Here is a 21,040-nt window from a genome sequence, read left to right as displayed (position 1 = left end):
ATGAGGATGATCATCTGTCATAATTAAATGGACATACCGAGTGATAGAGTTATTTTATTGGACAATAATATCTATCTGTATAGAGTTTATAAATGTTAAATATGTGAATGGAGAAGAGGTGGAAGAAGAAAGAAGTTCCATTGTGAATGAGACTTTAGTCCCATATTGGGAGTTTCAAGGCTTGTTGGTTGGTTTATATTGATTCACATGTATTGAGAATGTGAACAAATGTATGGAGAGAAGCTTTCTCTTATACATGGGTGCTAGGGGTGCAAATCCAGGACCCGAATTGTACTGAACTATCGGGCACGACCTACATGCATCGAATACACAAACTAGCAGCTCAATCAATCTTCTTGCTCGGTAATTCTTCGGAAATAAACATCCTCCTAAATTGTTAAGTTGATATATCTTCTCATTCAAAGGTCCTTATTAGTTATTAGAGTATTCATGATGAGAACTTTTTACTAGTGGCTCAAGGAAGAAGCTCCGTCCCATGAAGGAAGGGAGTTTTTTTTTTTTTTTTTTTTTGTAAGTTTAGTTTTTTTAAAAATAATAAATAATAATAATTTGTGAGAAAATATGGAGTCCATCGAAAAATATAAAAGAATTGTTGTGAGTTTTTTTTAATAATACAGAGATATACGAGGGATTTTTATTTTTATGTGATGCAACGCAACGATTTGGCCACGCAAAGATGACGTGGCAGATCAAATACGAACGATTCTCCCCATCGTAAGCAGAGTGAGATTAACGGCACCGTTACATGACAACAAACGGCGCCGTAAGTCAACTCCCTGACGACGGCAAGCGACGCCCATAAAAATAAATAAAGAACCACCATTTCCTCTATTCTTCCCAATCTCATTCTCAACTGGATTGGACGAAGCTTAGAGTTCCGTCTACTTCTCAGAGAGAGAGAGAGAGAGAGAGAGAGAGAGAGAGAGACGACGCAAAGGATCCATCGGGGCGGAGGCCGATCACTTGTGTCAACCGGATCGGAGGCTGGTGGTTTAAAGAACGGCGCTCCGAGGTTCTTCCTGGAGCTTTTGCATGGGGTCCGAGGAATTCGAGGTAGGGGTTCTGTGTTTTTTTTGGGTGATTTGCTGTTGTTAAAATGTCTAGGTCAAAGTCCTCCCATGTTGTCGGTTCCAACTTCTCTTTAGTGATCTCCGATGGGAGCCTTTTGTTCGGAGCTCAAGCTTCGATCTTGGAGTTTATATTTATTTGATTGGTTCGTCGATCTGTGCTTTCATTAATTTTCTTCAGGGATCTGTCTAAAAAATTGTGTTTTTCTTTTTTTTTTTACTTCTGATATTATGGGGTATGATTTAGCTAATGGGCAACAGGCTCTATACAAGGGAGAAATGACGATTTTAGTTCTAAAACCTCTAGACATCCTAAAACGACGGCTAGGAAACTTAGCTACCGCGTAGTTTGAATAAGTTCCATAACCTTTGGGGATTTTTTTGTTCTATTCTGATCCTATTCGGCATTATGTGTTGGATGCCTTTTTTTTTTTTGTTTTTTTGAGGCTGAATAAGGATGGTTTACGTAATGTAACTCCATAGCTTGTTCTTTTTTCTTTCTTATTGTTTCTGATTGAGCATGATACGCTTCTCTGCCTACATTATGTGCTCATACTTAGCAGCGAACTTCACTTCTTAACTTCATTGTGAAGTAAGCCATGCACAGTATTCAACTTTTTATACTCGAAACATTTCTTTACTTAGTTTATAGGCTTATCCAAGTTCATGCCTCTTTGCGAGGTTTAGTTGATTTTAGCTTTTATATTCAACTTTTTACACTAAACATTTCTTTACTTCTTTTATAGGCTTATCCAAGTTCATGCGTCTTTGTGAGGTTTAGTTGGTTTGAGCTTTTCTGGAATCAAGAAAAAGTATTGATGTAGAAAAGAAACGAATGATGATTGACGCATCTTTATTTAAAGGAAATAATTGGAGAATATTTTAAAATTTGCAAATCACTTGTCATGATTTCTTCTGTTTGTGTCAAAGTCTAAAAAGAAGAGCAAAATGCATGGATTTTTTGCTTATTGGAAGGAGCATCAAAAGAAAACGAATAATGAATATTTCTAAACAAATGTAGTAAAGTAATTATTCTCTGCTTCGAAAGAAAATCCAATAACTCGGCAGTCAATTTCTCCTCTGGAGGAAAATAATGCAAAGAAGGAAATAAATAAAGATTGGACAATATTTAAAGATTGGCACATCTTAAATTTAGTTTATGCTGAAATTTTTATTGTTTAGTAAATTGTCAAATTATTTGGTAATTCAAATGCGTCACACTTTCTTTTGGTAATTAATCAAAATAATTGTATTCCAAATCCAATTATGGTTTAATGCTTTCTTAATTTGGATTATTTATTTCCTGGTTTGTTAGGGTCGAGATTAAAAACTTGTGTCGTGACTATGGAATATAACTCTTGCTTAATGATACATATTCCACTTTCTAATCTTTGCGTGAGCATATTTTCTTTTGCGAAATAATTATCTCTATTCTCCATCATTTGATCAATTTTGCCTAAATTTTGTGTGATTTGACAGTTCAATTTTGGTATATCTTCAAGTGGGCATGACTGATGTTTTTGGTGTTACCAATCAAAGTTCCTTGCCTTATTTGTATTCTTTTCTGCAGAAAGATAATATGGAGTAAAATCAAGATATGAAGAAAATCACTTTCTTCAAAACGTGTGAAGAAACAAGTTGAAAAATGCACACACTTAGCTGTCATGTATGGTCAACTAAGGTTGCTTAATCGTGACAGTTTTTTTTTTCTTCTTGGATCAATTTTCATCCTTAAACAGCCTCTTGCAAAAAGCATGGTAAGGCTGTTCACAATGGATCCTTCCCCGGGACCCCGCATGGCGGGAGCTTCATACACCCGGCTGCCTTTTTTTTTTGATAAATTTTCATCCTTTTTTTTTTCGGGATAATTTTTTAATGTATTCATTATATGATTTTTTTTTAATAGATAAGCTTTAATGTGTTCATTTTTCACAGTTCCATCTTTCTTCAGCATATATGTGAAAGCTTCTGAGTTCGTGAATAACTGAAAATTAATAGTATGGGTAGGCTCTGCTAATTGTCAGTCTTCTTTTCTGCACTCTTCTTTATATCTTTTATATTTTTTTTATTTTGAAAAAAAATAAATGGTTTTTTGTTTTGCATGCAGTATACAAAGGTTCTCTGATATCTGGCTGTTAAGAATCTATTTCAAGCTCATTGCTGATTGGTTTTTGTTTGTCTTCACCAATTGGATTGGAGTAGATGTCATTCCGTAGTATAGTCCGTGATGTTAGAGATGGCTTTGGCAGTTTATCAAGGCGGAGTTTTGATGTCAGGCTTTCAAGTCTAATCGGTCATCGCAGGGGAAAATCCCAAGGCTCTGTGCTGGAGTTGCATGATCCATGTCCTGTTATCCAGCAGAGTCGTTGGGCTAGCTTACCCCCTGAGCTTCTCCGTGATGTGATCAGAAGGTTAGAGGCAAGTGAAAGCACATGGCCATCTCGGAAGCATGTTGTTGCCTGTGCAGCTGTCTGTAGATCATGGAGGGAGATGTGCAAAGAGATTGTTAAGTGTCCAGAAGTCAGTGGGAAGCTCACGTTTCCAATCTCTCTAAAGCAGGTAGTTCCTTGTTTCATCTATTGTGTAATAGATATCAGCCATGTGTCTCATGCATTATCTAAACTTAGTTCCTGCTACTGATCTGTTTGTCAAAAGCATTGGCTTGCTCACGCTACCAACACTTGCTATGAAAAACCATTTAGATCTGGCGGCAGAGAAATTGACTACAGGGTAATGATTTCTATTTGATTTTTCCTGCTTTTTGCAGCCTGGACCGCGGGATGGAACCATTCAATGCTTCATTAAGAGGGATAAGTCAAAACTTACTTATCATTTGTACCTGTGTCTTAGCACCTGTAAGTTTCCTTCCTTTTGTTTATTTTGAACTTCAGAGATCTTATTATTCTTGTTAAATTCTTGCCACAAGGCCAACACCCAGTTGTCCTGCTGTTCCAGTTTGGACAACATCTGTGTGGTCTATGTTTCAAGTATTCCATGCAAGAGCTGGTTACATCTTAGTATATCGGGCTACTATTTTTATCACTTGTTGAATTCTCTCACACACAGGGATCCTTCTATAAAATTAGTGTTTATGCAAATTTAAATTGTAATCTTTTTTTTTTCTCTTTGAATTATTTTGATACAGTCATAGGTTACATTCTTTCCAAATACTTGTGGTTTTTGTTTTCCTTTTAAGCCAATCAGCTGTTATCTGTCACAAGGAAGGAATTTTGTATTTCCTCTTCTGTGTCTACAGTCCTTAAGAAAGATAAAATGATTAATTATGCAAAGTTAAATTGTGATTAGTTTTTTTTTTTTTTTACCTCTGGGGAGTTCTTTTAATACAGTCTTTGGTTACTTTATTTCTAAAGACATGTGATTTTTTCATTTCCCTTTTATGGTAACCAGTTGTTAGCTGTCTCAAGGAAGAAACTTTGTATTTCCTCTTCTGTGTATTGTTCTTCAGTAAGATTGATAGTACATCTTAGTTTATGGAGCTACTGTCTTTATCACTACTTGTGTCTTTTTATACATAGGCATCCTTTTGTAAAATGAATGATTATGCAAAGTTAAACTGTGATCAGTTTTTCTCAGGAATTCTCTTGACACGATCTTAGTTTACTATCTAGCTTTCGAAGTATTTGCCATTTTCATTTTGATTTTTCACCTGCTAGATGTCCCAAGAAATTTTGTATTTCCTCGTATCTGTTTGTGGCTCTGCAGAAAGTTTGGAAACTATTTACACTCACTCCTACATAGAGAATTCTCTTAAAGTTGTACTAATATATTCACTTCTTCCGCTTGCCTTCACATTTATTCTGTAAAATGTTATTTGCATCCATATTGTGCTTAGGCAATAGCCTTGTAGGACTGCATTATTTGATGTCTTTCACTCACTAATGAATGTATATGTATATGTAGCTGTTCTCGTTGAGACTGGTAAGCTTCTCCTATCAGCTAAAAGAAATCGCCGAACCACTTATACAGAATATATTATCTCAATGGATGCTGGAAGCATATCAAAGACAAGCAATTCATACATTGGAAAGCTAAGGTACATGTTTTGCTAGATAGCAGCACATATTCAAGTGTTATAATTATGCCAATCTAAGCATTTCTTTCTACGATTACAGGTCAAACTTTCTTGGCACCAAATTTGTGGTATACGACACCCAGCCTCCACACAACATTTCTACCGTTTGCCCACCTGGTCGAACAAGTCGTAGGTTCTCCAAGAAAGTCTCTCCCAAAGTCCCTTCAGGCAGCTATAACATAGCCCAGGTTACGTATGAGTTGAATGTTCTTGGCACACGAGGACCACGGCGTATGCACTGCATCATGTACTCGATTCCTGCATCAGCACTTGAGCCTGGGGGCACAGTTCCTGGTCAACCTGAGAACCTTGTTTCCCATTCCCTTGATGACTCTTTCCGCAGCATGTCATTCTCCAAGTCCTCGATCATGGACCGTTCATTCGACTTCAACAGCTCTCGCTTCTCTGACATAACTGGAGGAACTCGCGAGGGAGAAGAGGAGGATAACATAAAGGAAAGGCCATTGGTACTGCGAAACAAACACCCAAGGTGGCATGAGCAGCTGCAATGTTGGTGCCTGAACTTCCGTGGCAGGGTTACAATTGCTTCGGTGAAGAACTTCCAGCTGATATCTGCTGTGCAGCCATCAGCGGGCGCTCCGACTCCATCAGAGCCACCAGCAGTGCAATCTGAGCATGATAAGGTAATCCTCCAGTTTGGCAAGGTGGGGAAGGATATGTTCACCATGGATTACAAGTATCCACTCTCTGCCTTCCAGGCTTTTGCCATATGTTTGAGCAGCTTCGACACCAAGTTGGCTTGTGAATAAAACACTGTTGATTGTTTGGTAGTGAAAACAGCCAAAGAATAATTTTTTTTTTCCAAAAGGTAAAAAGAATGTGCCTTGTCGATTCTCATCGGTTGCTCGATTCTCATCGGTTGCTAGTGTCTAGTGATCAGGTTGTAACGTGCAGCTTTGTGATTTTTTTTTTCGAGGCACTTGTGAACCTATGAACCGTATTACCCACGTAGATTCTCTTTCTAATTATTTGCATTTAACTTATTCTGTCCTGATTTGAAAACCGTTTACCCCTTTATATACTAATTATAAATGTATGTGCATCGATAGCTTAATGAACTGAAAAAAATGCTATTGTTTATTACTGGAGTTTTTCTGTGGAATATATGCTGCTTTCCCAGTGAATTGCTTAGTTTAATTTTTTTAGTTGTAAGAGAGTTTTTGCTTCAGTTTGAGCTTGATGCAAAATCTCTATCCATGTTTTTCATTAGTAATATTGTCTATCCTCGTGTTGTCCTTTCAGAATGTTCTAGTGGTTAGTACATGAGGTATTGTTACTATGAGATTTGAGGTTCGAATTTTAATAAAATTAAGATAAATATTTTCCTTACGTATTAATCATTATTTGCTAATAGTTGTCAGTGATTCTTTTGCTACTGTAAGATTGTCTAGATTAGTTCCGCTTTTAGTAAGATTGTCTAGATTAGTTCCACTTGAATACTTGCATTATCAATAAAATAAAGCAAATAGTCAAGAGTCAATGTGATATATGGTGACAAAAGGTGAATGTGTTCGTTCTCAGCGTCTCTGTCAATCCGTCCCCTCAGGTCAACACGGAGGAGGTAAATCATGAGTAGTTATTAGTTTTTGGAATAGTAGTTAATTGATTATTAGTCTTTGGAATAGTGACTAATACATAAGAGTCAAATATTGATAGTATAGAGTCATTGCGATATATAAAGGGTTGAGTGAATTTTATTATTGATTCTAGAAGGTAATTTTGATATGCACATAAATACTGAGCATGGAATTAGTGAACTTCGGAGAAAAGTTTGTTTTGCTCCCCTTAGGTTGCTTATTAATTTTAAAAGGTGAAAAGTTCCCACTTGGTTAATTATTGATGGAGTTGACATTGGGATGCATTCCACAAGATAGAATATATAATAAATAGTTATATTTAAATTTTTTTAAACCATTCTTAGTTTGTCAAAGGATATAAGACATCCATGTCATTATTTTTAATAATGACCATCATTCTTAGGTTTAGAATCATTTTTGAAAAATAAAATTCATCTCATTTAGATAGGTCGTTCGGTCATCTAATTTATTTTCTTCATCTCATTGCGGGGCCGACGGTGAAAGACATTTAGGATGAGTAAATTGAATTTTTTTTTACAAGGAAGGAATATACTTTTTACTTTTTCTTCCTACGATCTCTTTTAGATGACAAATCGAACAAATCTTACTAGTAGCCACTGCAAGCCACTACTAATAATACTCGTAATTGTTGAGATGCAGCAGTGGTATACTTTGTAAAGGTATTTGTATGTCTTTTCCCTGAATATCATTTTTGAAGTAGTGAATAGGAAATTTGAAGTAATGTACCATACTAATATATACCATTTATATCGAAAACTTTAATATACTAAAAATTTTAATATAATTTTATAATTTCGGTATATCAAAAAGGAATCCAAAGTCAATGCTTGCAGTTGACAAACACCTCCAATAACCTTTAGGAACCAAAAAAAAATGTCTAAGACTCTCACAAGCGAAACCTTCTTCTAAGGACAACAGCTATAGGAGGCTTAGAAAGAAGGCTTGGCTCTCAAGAAGTCTTCCAATTGCAGTCGACAAGCAAGGGAGTAAATGCAACATCACTGCTCGTTGGCATCGCTGCTCTATTTGGGAAGAGGACGGTGAGTAGCACACGAGAAAACAAGTTCAAAAGGTAATCAAATTGGAGTGAGGGAAGAACCTCAGGAGAAGGAAAAAAAAGGGACCCAAGGAGAGAGTGCTGGTGTTAATTGACTTAGCTTTATTTGGCTACCTAATTAACTCTACTGCAAACAAAAATATTTTGTTTGCTTGGAACAAAACCACAATCAATTATCCATTAGTTGGAATAAGACCTTTCTATTTACAAAATTTCAACTCTAATCCACTGCTTGGTCAACCAATTAGACATCAATTGGCTAAACTATTATCTAATCAACCTAACCTAAAATATAACCTTTGAATTTGTCAGTGTTCTACCTTTAGTTAACTTCCTAGCTGACTAATAGTCCATCAATGTAAGAATTTGACCTTCGAAACTTCTCACATGCAGGGCCGTCTCAACGTTCCGAGGCCCTAGGCAATTTTTTATTTTTATTTTTTTAAAATATTATTAATTTAGTTTTTTTTTCAGATGAAAAAATTAATTAAAATTTTATATTTAAACTTGATAATATTTTTTTTCAATGGATAAAATTATTAAATTTTTTAGTTTTTATGAGATATTATTGAACATAAATAAAATTTTATTAATTTTAATTTTTAAATTTTTTTCGGATGACAATATATTAACAAATGCTATTAATAGTATTCTATAAGTTATTCATGCATTAAAAAAAATCTTTTTTAATATCTCAAGTATTACTTTTAATTTGGATTTATTATTTCTAGTTTTTCTAAAGTATTATCTTCTAAGAAAAATTTAAGTGATGTGTCATTTAAATTTTTAATTGATTCCTATGAGTTTTTATTTTTAATATTAATAATAAATTTATATAGTTCACATTTTTATTAAATAATGTGTTTTAATATCCGGAATCAATTTGATGTTTTAAAAAATTAATATACTATTTTACATCAAATTGAATGCATAAAAATCTTACTTTATGTTCTTATCCCTTATTTTATGTTCTTATCTAAAAGGGGAAGAAAGAATCAGTGAGGAAGGAAATTAACGTCCTTTGAAAGTATGAGTGAGAGAAAAAAAGACATGAAAAAAATAAAAGGATACAAAATTATGATGTATGTTTTTTATAGATCAATATGGAAAAGAAAAAATAAATTAAGTTTGAAAAAAAAATAAGATATACAATTGAAAAAAAATCAGAAATAAATAAAATTAGAATAATTTATAATTAAAATTTGATATTTTTTAAATTGATCTAAATTTAAGGGTGAATATTTTTAAATGTATAGTCAACAATTTATCTAAATGGATGGTCAAACCCAACCAAAAATGGTTAGTGTCCTTAGTCTCACATCCATGTATTTCGATACTTTGTGTTAAATTAAACTCATAAACTTTATATAGTGTCAAAACACCTAAATCCTTCTAAAAAAGATATTGGGTTTTAAGGGGCATATTACAAAAAATAAAAGTGAGATAAGAAAACTTCATCCTTGTAGTTCGGCATCCTAAAAGCAAGCATTGCAAGTGTTTTAAATATGTTTAAATATCAAAAAACTACCTACTTAAATATGCTCTCTTTAGAAATTTCATATCCTGAGGAGAAATATGCTCAACCCTTTAGTTCTACATCTAAAAAGGAATTCTTACAATGCTAAGAGATTTGACATTTTGAATTGGATTTTAGACTCTTGTAGTCTTTTAACACATGATCATAGAAAGCAGATCTTGGAAAATTCTTGGAACTTAACAAGGCAGGCTACTAACCTTTTCAGCATATACAGGTTCAAATGCCATGACTAATATGAAGGAATTACAAAGAATTCTCCCAGTAACAATGTACTGATAGGATCAGAGCTTTTGTATATGAAAGGGATCAATTTAACTTGTCCATTTTGTAGCTCTCCTGAAGATTCTGTAGGGTTTGTCGAATGTAATCCTCACTTTGGTTGGAGTATTTTAAGCAGATTAGTTTCTGGGCAACTTGGTACGCCATTTGAACTGAACGATATTTTTCACAGTTTACGTGCATCCTCTTCACATCCTAAAAAGAAAAAAAAAATACAAGAATGCACGAGTCATAATGTTTAGTAATACATGCACAAACCAGCATAAATTTCATAAATGTGCAGCGAGTTTGACAATTTGTTGAAAGTTGAAACTGATAGCAGTTTATACAAAGAAATTGTAGCTTAGTTACAAAGAAAAGTTCATGTGGGCTTGAGACTTCAAAGCATATGATGGATCATCCGATGTAAGACAGGTCCGAAACAATAACTTTGATTGAGAGGCAGTAAGATTCAATAGCATTGGAAACACCCCAAAACCGATATTATCAGATTCCAGCATATCGAATAGAAGTATAAATCTAGGTCAAATGCATCACATTACATAGAAGAGGAGATCTAGGTGGAACATGTCGTACCCTTCCTAGAGCCATGTTGTTAACCAAAGAGTCAGATTAATAAAGCCCATAAATTCAATTTGTGTAATTCTTCAAAATTGCAAGTTCATTCAATCTAGAATTCACTCACTAGGAAAAACCAGTGAAAGTCTTGTCTTTGGGGATGCCACCGAGCCACAGCAAAAGGGATGAAGGTATTGAAGGAAAGCTTGGCCAGAACCACGCATGCAAGTTTCCTGCATGTCTCATCCAGTGCAAGGACCGATAGGATATTCCTACCGCAAGAACAGAAAGCTATTTACTCTTTCTGAACACCAGGCAGGAAGCAAACTACCCAGTCTTTTATGAAGTCAAAATAGTCAATTCAAGGAGGGTTCCGGTTTTTAGTAGCCATTCCATTTCTCTGAATTGTTTACTAGCTAGACCTGGTATATGAACTTCCCTCCAATCTCTATTAAAATTGCTATCCCCAGATTCCAACAAGGCCTAGTGATAATGGGAAGACAGCTTTCAAGACTGAGAGGAAGTAGTTGGTCGTGTAGTTGAGACTCACCAGAGGGATGGATCATGATCAATAGCCAAGACCATAAGTTTGAAATCTCACACTGTACCAAACGAAACAATCAAAAACGTATCGTTCCAGTAAATTATCAAAACTCCATACGACTTGGCACAAACAATGCTCCTTCCTTCCTATGTTTCATCTCCTTCCTCTTTCAACCTCTAATCCATCACCGACACCATGCATCGAAACATTGGCATGATACTGAAGCAGTATCATGCCAGTCAAAGACCGAAACTTTGGCACAACTTGAAATTTTGAACCTTGGCCAAGACCTCTTATGCTGAAAGAATGGTACGTGAGAACAAATTAGGAAGATGCCCCACGCCTAGGAATGCCCAATAGATCATACGTCATAAGAATGAAGTGAACATGTGACAGTAAGAGTTATCATTCTTTTCCTACAAGTGCTCTCTCAGAGTTAGAATATAAGGTTGAAATTTCCAAGGTAAAAACAACAGGCTCAATCTTAGAGCGAGACATATTGGATATCCAACTCAGTTTGACAGAAATGTTTGGACTTGTGATGACCAACAATTCTAACTCTATATGTCTCCTCTCTATTTTGGAGCATGATCTATTTCACCATGTAAATTCCTTCAGTTTTTCAACCTTCAGTGATTATTTATCGCTAGTGAAAGCAAAACCAGTCTGTTAGATTCATAAGTCAAGAATTTTAATTTGAAGATCTGCAAAACCAGTCTGTTAGATTCACAAGTCAAAAATTTTAATTTGAAGATCTAGGCTCGGAGTTAGATCCCAAATTTTGGTCCAGGATTCTGTCACCAACTCATTTTGAACAGGCCTGATGTTTATAATCTGAGCTCTTTGGAAGGCAGATATTGCTTTACGAGAAAAATCATGAAAGGAATGTTGCCAATAAATCTATTCCAATTCCGCTTGTACTTGAAGAGAATAATAGCCATTTCTGCACATACTTATTCCTACAATAATGGTTCAATGATGTAACACTGCAAGAAATCTTATTACCTCTTCAGATATCTTTGCTGTGATGCCCCTTGCTGTCTCAACCACAGAGCTTGGCAGACCAGCAATTCCAGCCAAAAGAAGACCATAATGTGGCACATGGTGTGGACCATCCTTAAGGTGGAACTGGCAATCCATAAGAGATACAACTATCAGAAAGCAAGTATAAGAAAATTTTGAACTTCCACAGAACCCACCTTAAAATCTAAGCGATTGTTCTTCAATTCCACGTCAAAGTGGAGTATCTTTACATTGGGATAGATGGTTGCCATTTCAGAGATGCCTTCCATATGGGTAGCAAATACGGTATAACTGCAAAAGAAGTAGAACTTAATATAATTGAGAAAACTTCTAAGTAACAAGTGTAAGTCCAACCAAACCCAAGAGCATATATACATGCGAACATGCAATATCGAAGACATTAGTAGTTGGAATATTCGATACAAAAAATTATAAAAGGGGTAGCTTTGAGAATATGGAACAGATCAAATGAACAATAAGAGACGAGAATAATATCAAATTATCCAGAGTAAAGGCCCACTTGTTATCAATCAACAGCATAAGCCAATTTGTCAGAACAAAAAATTACGCTTTAAGAGAAAGAAGATGCTCGCAACAGCTCCATGCAATGGCAAATCCATCAGAGGAAGATGTAGCTCTTCCAAGTTCATCCATGACAATCAAGCTCCTAGAAAGAAGAAACATCATGAGAAAAATTACATAGAATCACATTGATTGACAGTAGGTATTGCACCAAAGATACTTTGAAGAAACATTTTGCATGAGAAAAGCTGTCTCCTTCATTTCTGTCATAAACTGCAAAATGATAAGCCATCAATTGACAAACAGTATCTGATATATAACATAAATTCATATAATATAATTATTTAGAAGTATCCAGTTACAATTGAAGAGAAATTTTTTGCATGATCAGAGAAAAAGCACAGAACACAGAATAAGATGGTGATTCTTCTACTTAGAAGCACAATTAGAGAAGCACAGAACATATGAGATTTTTCTAGGTTTGATAACCAAAGTGACCATTATGATCGAGAGAGATCATTGAACTTTGTCACTAAGGGGACACTCTTGGGATGAGAGATAGATATGAGCATCATTCCTTACTTGATTGTGATTGAGGTTCCTATTACAACTCTTGCTAGAGATTGTAGCATTTATATAGCTTCTCTTGCATTGACTTGCCTATATTTTGTTTAATCTCTTGGAAGGCTCACCTACTAGTTTATAATGACATGTAGTTTTACATTTTACATTTAGATGGGTCAAAGGTTACTAGAGGCGTTGAGTCAATTTATTAGACACGCTACTGGATTTTAATATGAAACCACCACTAGTTTGGCCCATGTATTTTATGCCTTTTTTTTTTAAGTCGTTACACTCTTATGACATATTTGCATGTTCTATGTTACTAATTTGAAATCTTATAACTACGGCTACCATGCATTTGCTTATTTCTATGGGATATATTCTTGAAGGGGAGCCTTGGCAGGCGCAACGGTAAAGTTGTTGCCGTGTGACCACTAGGTCACGGGTTCGAGTCGCGCAAATAGCCTCTTGCATTACGTGGTAAGGTTACATACAATAGACCTATTCCAGGGACTCCACATTGGTGGGAGCTTCGTGTACTAGACTGCCCTTTATGAGATTGATTCTTATTCACTATTGGTGTGATGCTCTAATATACTTTATGAGTGTGGTGTACAATTGTGTTACGAGAGTTATCTAGCAATGAGGGGCATAACCCTTGCCTCACAAGAGGGATGTGTCGATGTAATTGTATGGTTGACGAGAACATTCCTAGCCATGGGAAGGCGCTAACTTAGGGTGTGACATTTTCCTACAAATGCTTTGTACTTGTTATACCTATCTCTAGATCAGTCTAAGGTGAGTGGTAGAAGTGTTGAGACGAGTCATTAAGTGTACATACTATTATATTGCTCTAAGACATCCCTGCTATTATAATTGGAGATTTGCAAGATATGTTGAGCTTTTCGCCAGATTTGTACAAGCTTAATTTCTTTATTTTTTTTTATTTCCATGAAGCATGTTGTATTATGGACATTTTGCATTTTTAGGGTTTTAACATGTGATTAGCGTTCCATTTCTACTTGCATGAAATCTTGACATATTACTATGGCATTGTTGTTATTCTACATGCATAAATCATTGCTTTTGTTTCCCATATGGTTGAAATTGGATATGTTGCAAGTGTTGCCAAATATCTCCCCAACGTATGTGTGAGTTGAAGAATTGTCGCATTACCAAGCTAATCCTTCCCACGCGAAGCTACACATGCATATATATTTAATGCAACAAAACAACTTTACTATTAAAAGAAACAGTAAGTGTCGGTGAAGAAAGTGGTAATCATAAAGAAGATGACAAAGACAATAAGAAAGGAGCAAGGAATCTAAAAAAAGTAATCAAATTTGAACAAGGGAAAAAACAATTCCTTAAAAAAGGTGGTTCCAGAGAAAATTTAGTCATCATCTGCATCTCAACTTTTCTCTCTTATGCATCTGGAATAAATATGGCCAAAGGAAGAAAGATAGGAATTTTTAACATACTATGAGCAGCAGATACTTTCCATCAGTTTCTTACACCGACTATGAGTCTGTCCTAAGGCAGTTGATTAGATGTAGAGATTTTCGAGTTTAATAATGCCATACCAGCGAAATAAATCTTGCTATTTTTTTATACAGTAGCAGCCCTAGTGAAAAGTTGAATAGTTGGCAAGTGACAGGTGTTCTTTGTATCATAAGATACTTCTAAAACTTTAAGAGAAGTTTACAAAGCAATGGTTAAATCTATTATGTTATTTAAAGCTAAATGCTAGGCTCTAAAGTGAACACACAAGTAGACGATGAGAGCCTCAGAGATGAGGACATACAAGGCATTAGAGAGTCGGGGTTGCAACACATTTAACATGGTTTGGACATGCATTTAGGTGACCAATAAATGCCCTAGTTAGGCGATGCAAAACCATGACAATTACAAACATTAATCAAGGAAGAGGGAAACCAAAGAAAACTTAGTTAGCAACAATAAAAGAGAATAAAGGTTTTAGTACATTGTTTTGACTTTTGAGTATATAATTCATTTAAATATAGATGAGGATATACTAGGGAATCCACTACAATGGTGTAGGAGGATCTATATAGCCGACTTCACTTAGCAGGATAAAAGCTTGATTATTGTTGTTATTCATCATCTTCAGTTGGATATTGTGTTAATATTTTTCTATATTATTTATGGTTATGATGTAGTGAGGGATATTGTCACGAGTAGGGAGACTATATAAGGATAGAAGTCTTTGGGCTGTGACATCCCACACAACCTATAGCTTGTGAGCCTAGACTCATCACCCATGTTTGACCCACTCAACCAGTCAGACCCTAGACTCTTAGATTAATGCTAATACCACTTGTCATTGGAAGACGATGCATAAATCAAGATGGTTACTCATTTTTATTTTAGTTGTCCCTCTGCCTTGTAAATTAATGAATTAGCAATCCCCCTCTTACTAATGAGTGGATAAATAGCACAGTTTGCCTTCCTCTAGGGACTAAAGGTGAGTCACTTCAAGAGAACGTGACATGGCAGTAAATGTAGAAGGTACTGATATGTGGTTAGGCAAAATTTTGGCTTGTGTTATGCATATGGGTGGTTTTAAGGCATGCCTTTGTATCATGAATCCAAAGTAGATTCCTTTCTATAAAATGAGTCTATATGGTGACAAAAATGTTCAAAATATTATTGTATAGTTTCATAAAGTAAATATAAGTTTTCAAGTCCCGTACTGTGCTTGAGTTGTACTCGACATTGTCTCCCGTCCCTATCCGTGTGAAAATGCGATCAACTGTCCTTAGTGATGCAAAACGAGCAGGGATGTAGCAACCAATTTGAGCCAGGATGATGATAAGACAAACTTGTTGAAGATAAGTGCTTTTACCACTCCTGGCACAGACAAGAAATCTATAGTTAAGATAGAAAAAATGTACAACTGCTGCTAATTAACGACATTCTGAAGACAACAAATAACAGTTTGTTTAGGACATAATATAAGCATGACACACTGGTTCAGAAGGCGCCATACATATTTGGTCCCATGACAATCACCATATTAGATGCTTCAGAGAGGAAAAGATTGTTAGGCTGCATTAGTGTCAGAATTAGAGAACATAAGGTAGGAGCCACATGAACAAAGCATATGAAGACATAAAATTGAATTCATTTGATCATATTTGAACCATACAACAAAATTATTGTGTACGCTCTCAAGAATAGGATGCCTTCCAGCATCAATAGCCACAGGACCGTTATCTGAACAATTTAGTTGGTTAGGAATTTCCTAATACAACTTGATACACAAATTGAGTCGAAAGAAAATTAGGAGCTACCAGTGAATTCTGGTCTAGTATAACGATCAACAGGTTTGGTGGATATTGTATGGGCAAATGAATTCACAATCATATCTAGAAGGCATAAAACCTCTGCAAGTAACGTCAGTATGCTAACATCTTCCCTTATGACATCAATTAAGCCTGAAATTCAGTGTGGTGGTTAGCAAAAATACAAAATTCAAAACCACACAGATAAGTAATGTATTCAAGGAAACAAAATTAATGTGTTCAAGGAAATTCAACTGCTGATTTCATCATCTGTTTGACCTACAACAGTACACAATTTTTTCTTAACAAAAAAAAGGAAAGAGTAAAATTGAGGTTCAGTTGCATGCTTGTTGCATCATTAACCCAAGAAAGATACATAGACATAATACAATTTTTAATGGTTTAATGAAAACCTCATCCTGTTGAAAGAAAATCAATCTTGTAAAGACTTCCAAATCAGCAGTCTGCCAAATTCAATCTCTATCAGAAACAATCAGAGACAAGATTTTTAATTTAATGGAATCTGAAGCTAGCAAAGCATTGACATGGTATGTGCTGGTCAGCATGGTTAACCATTCTCATTAAGTGTCATTCTTTAAATAGACGGATGTCAAGGAAATTATATAGATTTTTCTGGGGAATCTGAAAATTACAGCAAAAAAGAATTATTTGATTAGTTAGTAGATAATCATGTGCCAAACAGCAACTCTAAATTAACTCATAATAGAAAGAAATTTATTATTGGTCTCCCTCAACAGAAGTCACTCTAGTCCATTTTCCTAATATGAACACATTGGCCATCCTTTGTCTATTTATTCTATTACAACAAAACAAAAAATCTATTGTTGAAACAAACTTATGTATAGATAACATTGATTAAAGTAATAACCTAGCAAATTTGTGTTCTCTGAGAATGAGATATAATGAATTGCTATTTTCCTTGGGAACACATCTCTCTCTGTTATCTAATGGAAAACAGTTTTCTGCTGAATAATAAATAAAACAAAATGTTTGAGAACTAATAAATCATCTCTGGAGAATGAGATTTAGAAATCTTCATCACAATCACAATTTAGCATGTTGTAACTGACAGAATCTGGAATTGATCAGGATGGTTAAAAACTACATTATGATAATATATTATCATGTTTAAGTATTAGCAGTGCTAGCATGTTAGATATTATAAATAACGAGTATAGATTGTTGCTAGATATACAAATTTTTTCCTTAAAATCTCACACCAACAATGAACCCACTAATTTCTCTAGTGAAAGCATCACATTTTAATATAATCCACTGAATCTTATTTAAAAGCAAGGTTTAAAATTTCGACCCGTGCCGAGGTTTCCGTCTTAGACTGGAACGATACGGTTTCGGTATCGTATCCTACCGTGCCGATACAGTTTCGGTATTTTTTTATTTATCTATAGTAATTATAAGATAAATATGTTTATGGTGTATATAAAAATAAGTTGTATATTGATTTATTATAAGTTCTCAATTATTGAATAATTTAATATTATTAGAAAAAATAATTAAAAATAGTTTTATTTAAATAGAATTGATATATCAATAATTTAAATTAAAATGGAAGTATCTATAATAATAATAATAATAATAAGTATATAAATTAATACAAGATATTACTTTATATTAATAATAATTATATAAATTAACTATTTATTCATTTAATTAATTATTAATATATATTTTAAGTAGCAAAAAAATATCAAGTAAAAAAATTTAAAAAAATATCAGAATATAAATATAATTTATTAGAATTCTTTTAAAAAAAATAGAATTTTTAAATATTTTTTTAAAATTTAAAATAATAAAGAAAATATTAGAATATAAATAAGAATTATTATATTTTTTAAAATTTTTAAATTAAATTTACAACATTATTTTTTTTCAGAATATTAATTAATAAAATTAATAAAATTTATTAAATTTATTTTAATTTTAAATATATTTTATTAGGATAATTTAATTAGGGTTTATAAAAGCCTCTTCGAAATATCTCATGTCCTCCTTAGGAATTGTTTAATTTAATTAATTAAATAAAATAAATAAATATTAAAAAAAGGAAAAAAATCGCGGCGTACGCGAGATCGCTCGCGATCATCGCGGGCGATCCCGCGGGCGGTGTCCGGCGGCGTCGGAAGCGTCGCTGGACGCCTCTGGCGGCGCCAGAAGGATCGCCGGAAGCATCCGGTGACGCCGGCAAGGTCGCCGGAAGTTTTCGGTGACACCTTAGGCGCCACCGAAGGCGTCGCGCGCAACGCCTTTGGTGCCGAAGGCGTCGCGAGACACCACCGGAGGCGTCCTGTGTCTCCTCCGGCGCTGCCGAGATGGGGACGCCTCCTGTGCCGGTTTCGGCCGCTCGGCGGAACAATAAAAACCGCCCGTGCCGGGCGACACGAAACGGTATTTCATATGCTGTTTAAAAGAAAGCAGTAAATGTCTTTTTCCCTCAAAAAATAGATGCTTTCGAGAAAAGATATGAAGATTGTGCATCTTTTTTGCTGATTTGTCCTTTACTGTTGTCACTTCTCATTAAGAGCATCCACATTGGTGTTAATACATGGATGTTATATCACTCAAATGGTGTTACAAACCAATGTGGATGGGTGTTATAACACCCACACATTAACCGCGATCAAAGAATTGAACGTTGTTAATGAACGGATTTTATATAAAAAAATTCAAAGAGTAAAAAAATAAATTTTGGATATAAAGAATAAAGATGAATAAATGGATAGTGGAACCTACAAATAATCAATATTAATGCTAAAATGAATGTGAGTGTGTGTTAATAAAAATGAGGTGCTAGGCAATCCACATTGGTGGTGATATAACACCCACCACCCCGTCAAAAAGTGTAGGGTCCACATGTTGCAACGCATTATATTAACACATTCATTCTCTCACATTCATTTTAACATTAACACATGCTATCCATTCATTCATCTTTATTCTTATTTTACATTAAATAAATACAATTCCAATTTTATTTACACAATTTAAATGATTATTATTTAAAATAAATAATAATATAATTTATATATATATTTATTATGTAAAATAATTTTTTTTCTTATTTCATGAGTGTCATTTATTTAAAATTAAAATATTATTATAAATTTGAAATGAAGGAGTACAACATATAAAAAAAATAACACTCGCATAAAATTAAAAAACAACATAAATTAAATGTAAAAAGAAACTATAAAATATTAATTCAAAGATTGATGTATTGTGACCAAATATGTTCAACTAAAGCGGCACAAAGTTGGTGATGCACATGAGTGTCACGTAGTTCGAAATTTATTTGGAAATAATCATGAAATCCTCGATTTGAGCCCTGGACGGGTTGTGTGGGTTCGTCACCTTCATCGTTCTACCAATTTGTCACCTAACCCCCCTCTTTTCAACAATCATGTTGTGCAAAATAATACATACTATCATAATATGTTTTAACTTTTTTGTGTACCAATAACGAGTTGGACCTCTATAATTGCCCATCGAGCTTGAACCTAAATGCTTGTTCAACATCTTTTCTTACCCTCTTGTCTTTCCTTAAACAACCTCCTCTTGGAATCTTCTAGGCAAGGAAAAACCTTCATGAAAGTAGTCCATTTTGGATATATTCCATTTGTTAGATAATACCCCTTCGTATATTGAGTCTCGTCGACCGTGAAATTAATCTCTGAGGCATTTCCTTGAAAGATGTTATTGAATATGAGAGATTCGTACAACACATTAATATCATTACGTGAACCTGCGATATCAAAAAATGCAAGCCATATCCACAAGTGATGCAATCGCTTCAAACACGATTGTTAGTGATCCATGACCTCTTGTAAGCTGGCATTTCCAACAACTGACAATTTTTTCATTCCCAATGAATGCAATGAAGGCCGCGCAACATTCCAGGGAAGTCGTGCCTTTCATCATGCATTTGAAGATGTTGACCATCATCAACATTCGACCTTCTCAAGTATCGATCACCAAATAGTTCAACCACATAACTGCAGAACTTGAAAAGACACTTGATGCCGAGTGAATCACCTATGGGTAGGTACTCATCAAGATGGTCGACTGGGACTCCATAAGTCAAATTAGCGAATCACAGCCATGCATTTTTGTAATAGTGACAAGCCTTTTCTTCTCGCAGCATCATCTCTCTGCTGAAAATACGATGAATGACTCTCAAGTGCATTCACTATTTGACAAAATAAATCTTTTCACATGTGAAAAGTCTTCGAAATATTTGATCCGAATTCACCGGGTTTGTGGAGAAATAATCATCGAAGAGTCTCGCATGCCTAACTTCACGATTTCTTTGGATGAACCTTCTTCGCCGCATCTCGTTATTACTTTGATATGCTTCAATTATTTGTCGGCTTTGTTGAAGTATCAATGACATTAACTCATTCCCAGATCATAACCTTCGTCAACAACTTCAACTTGGACTTCATTTTCAAGCTGGTGCTACTTGAATATTGAAACATTTTGGAGGAAACGAATTCAAGTCTATGTGCTTGACAAATGGTATGTTCTTAGAATGAAGAATTGTATTAGCACAAGGTGTCTATTTATATTTTTCTTGTCAACAACTATATTCCAATGACTACTTTGCAATGACTATATTAATTGATCAAGAATTGTATGTTAATTGAAAAGTTACAATAATAGAAAATTATAATAAATGAAAATTACATATTTCATCTCCTCCTAATCTCTTGACATAGATAGTCGTGGATGATAGTTGCTCCTCTGTCATTTGTGAAGTGTCCTAATAAAGGATTGCGTATTCCTTTAGTTGAACTTTGGATAAGGTAGCTTTTG

General features: G+C 34.6%; 2 protein-coding genes across 6 annotated transcripts in view; one reads left to right on the top strand and one right to left on the bottom strand.

Moving 5' to 3' along the window:
- The first annotated feature begins 857 nt into the window (after positions 1-857).
- Positions 858-6,306, top strand: LOC122023672 (tubby-like F-box protein 8). Of its 5 annotated transcripts, XM_042581929.1 has the most exons (7): positions 858-1,074; positions 2,659-2,769; positions 3,024-3,091; positions 3,196-3,647; positions 3,856-3,943; positions 5,010-5,142; positions 5,222-6,306. In XM_042581929.1, exons 4-7 carry the CDS (start codon positions 3,291-3,293, stop codon positions 5,949-5,951), a joined length of 1,308 nt encoding a protein of 435 aa, XP_042437863.1. In that variant the 5' UTR covers positions 858-1,074; positions 2,659-2,769; positions 3,024-3,091; positions 3,196-3,290; the 3' UTR covers positions 5,952-6,306. The 5 variants fall into 5 exon arrangements, with proteins under 5 accessions (XP_042437863.1, XP_042437864.1, XP_042437861.1 ...); XM_042581930.1 differs by lacking the exon at positions 2,659-2,769 and having other exon boundaries at positions 3,024-3,085; XM_042581927.1 differs by lacking the exon at positions 2,659-2,769.
- Positions 6,307-9,452: 3,146 nt separating this feature from the next.
- LOC122023294 (DNA mismatch repair protein MSH4-like) overlaps positions 9,453-21,040 on the bottom strand; it is a 33,790-nt gene continuing 22,202 nt past the window's right edge. The window contains exons 9-18 of the mRNA XM_042581353.1: positions 16,603-16,653; positions 16,199-16,346; positions 16,054-16,121; positions 15,895-15,953; positions 15,599-15,755; positions 12,541-12,593; positions 12,367-12,465; positions 11,975-12,089; positions 11,781-11,903; positions 9,453-9,868 (exon numbers count right to left, since the gene is read on the bottom strand). Of these exons, the coding sequence (XP_042437287.1) occupies positions 9,701-9,868; positions 11,781-11,903; positions 11,975-12,089; positions 12,367-12,465; positions 12,541-12,593; positions 15,599-15,755; positions 15,895-15,953; positions 16,054-16,121; positions 16,199-16,346; positions 16,603-16,653 (1,041 nt within the window). The 3' untranslated portion in view covers positions 9,453-9,700. The remainder of the gene's footprint in view (positions 9,869-11,780; positions 11,904-11,974; positions 12,090-12,366; positions 12,466-12,540; positions 12,594-15,598; positions 15,756-15,894; positions 15,954-16,053; positions 16,122-16,198; positions 16,347-16,602; positions 16,654-21,040) is intronic.

This window comes from Zingiber officinale, chromosome 9B (assembly GCF_018446385.1).
Source record: "Zingiber officinale cultivar Zhangliang chromosome 9B, Zo_v1.1, whole genome shotgun sequence".
NCBI lineage: Eukaryota > Viridiplantae > Streptophyta > Magnoliopsida > Zingiberales > Zingiberaceae > Zingiber > Zingiber officinale.
The sequence above is the reverse complement of the archived record's forward strand: the minus strand, read 5'-3'. Positions and strand labels throughout refer to the sequence as shown.

Coding starts and splice junctions, on each gene's coding strand:
- LOC122023672 (XM_042581928.1), top strand. CDS start 3,291: ATGTCATTCCGTAGTATAGTCCGTGATGTTAGAGATGGCTTTGGCAGT. Junction 3,944..5,009: donor GTACCTGTGTCTTAGCACCT/GTAAGTTTCCTT, acceptor ATGTATATGTAG/CTGTTCTCGTTGAGACTGGT. Junction 5,143..5,221: donor TCATACATTGGAAAGCTAAG/GTACATGTTTTG, acceptor CTACGATTACAG/GTCAAACTTTCTTGGCACCA.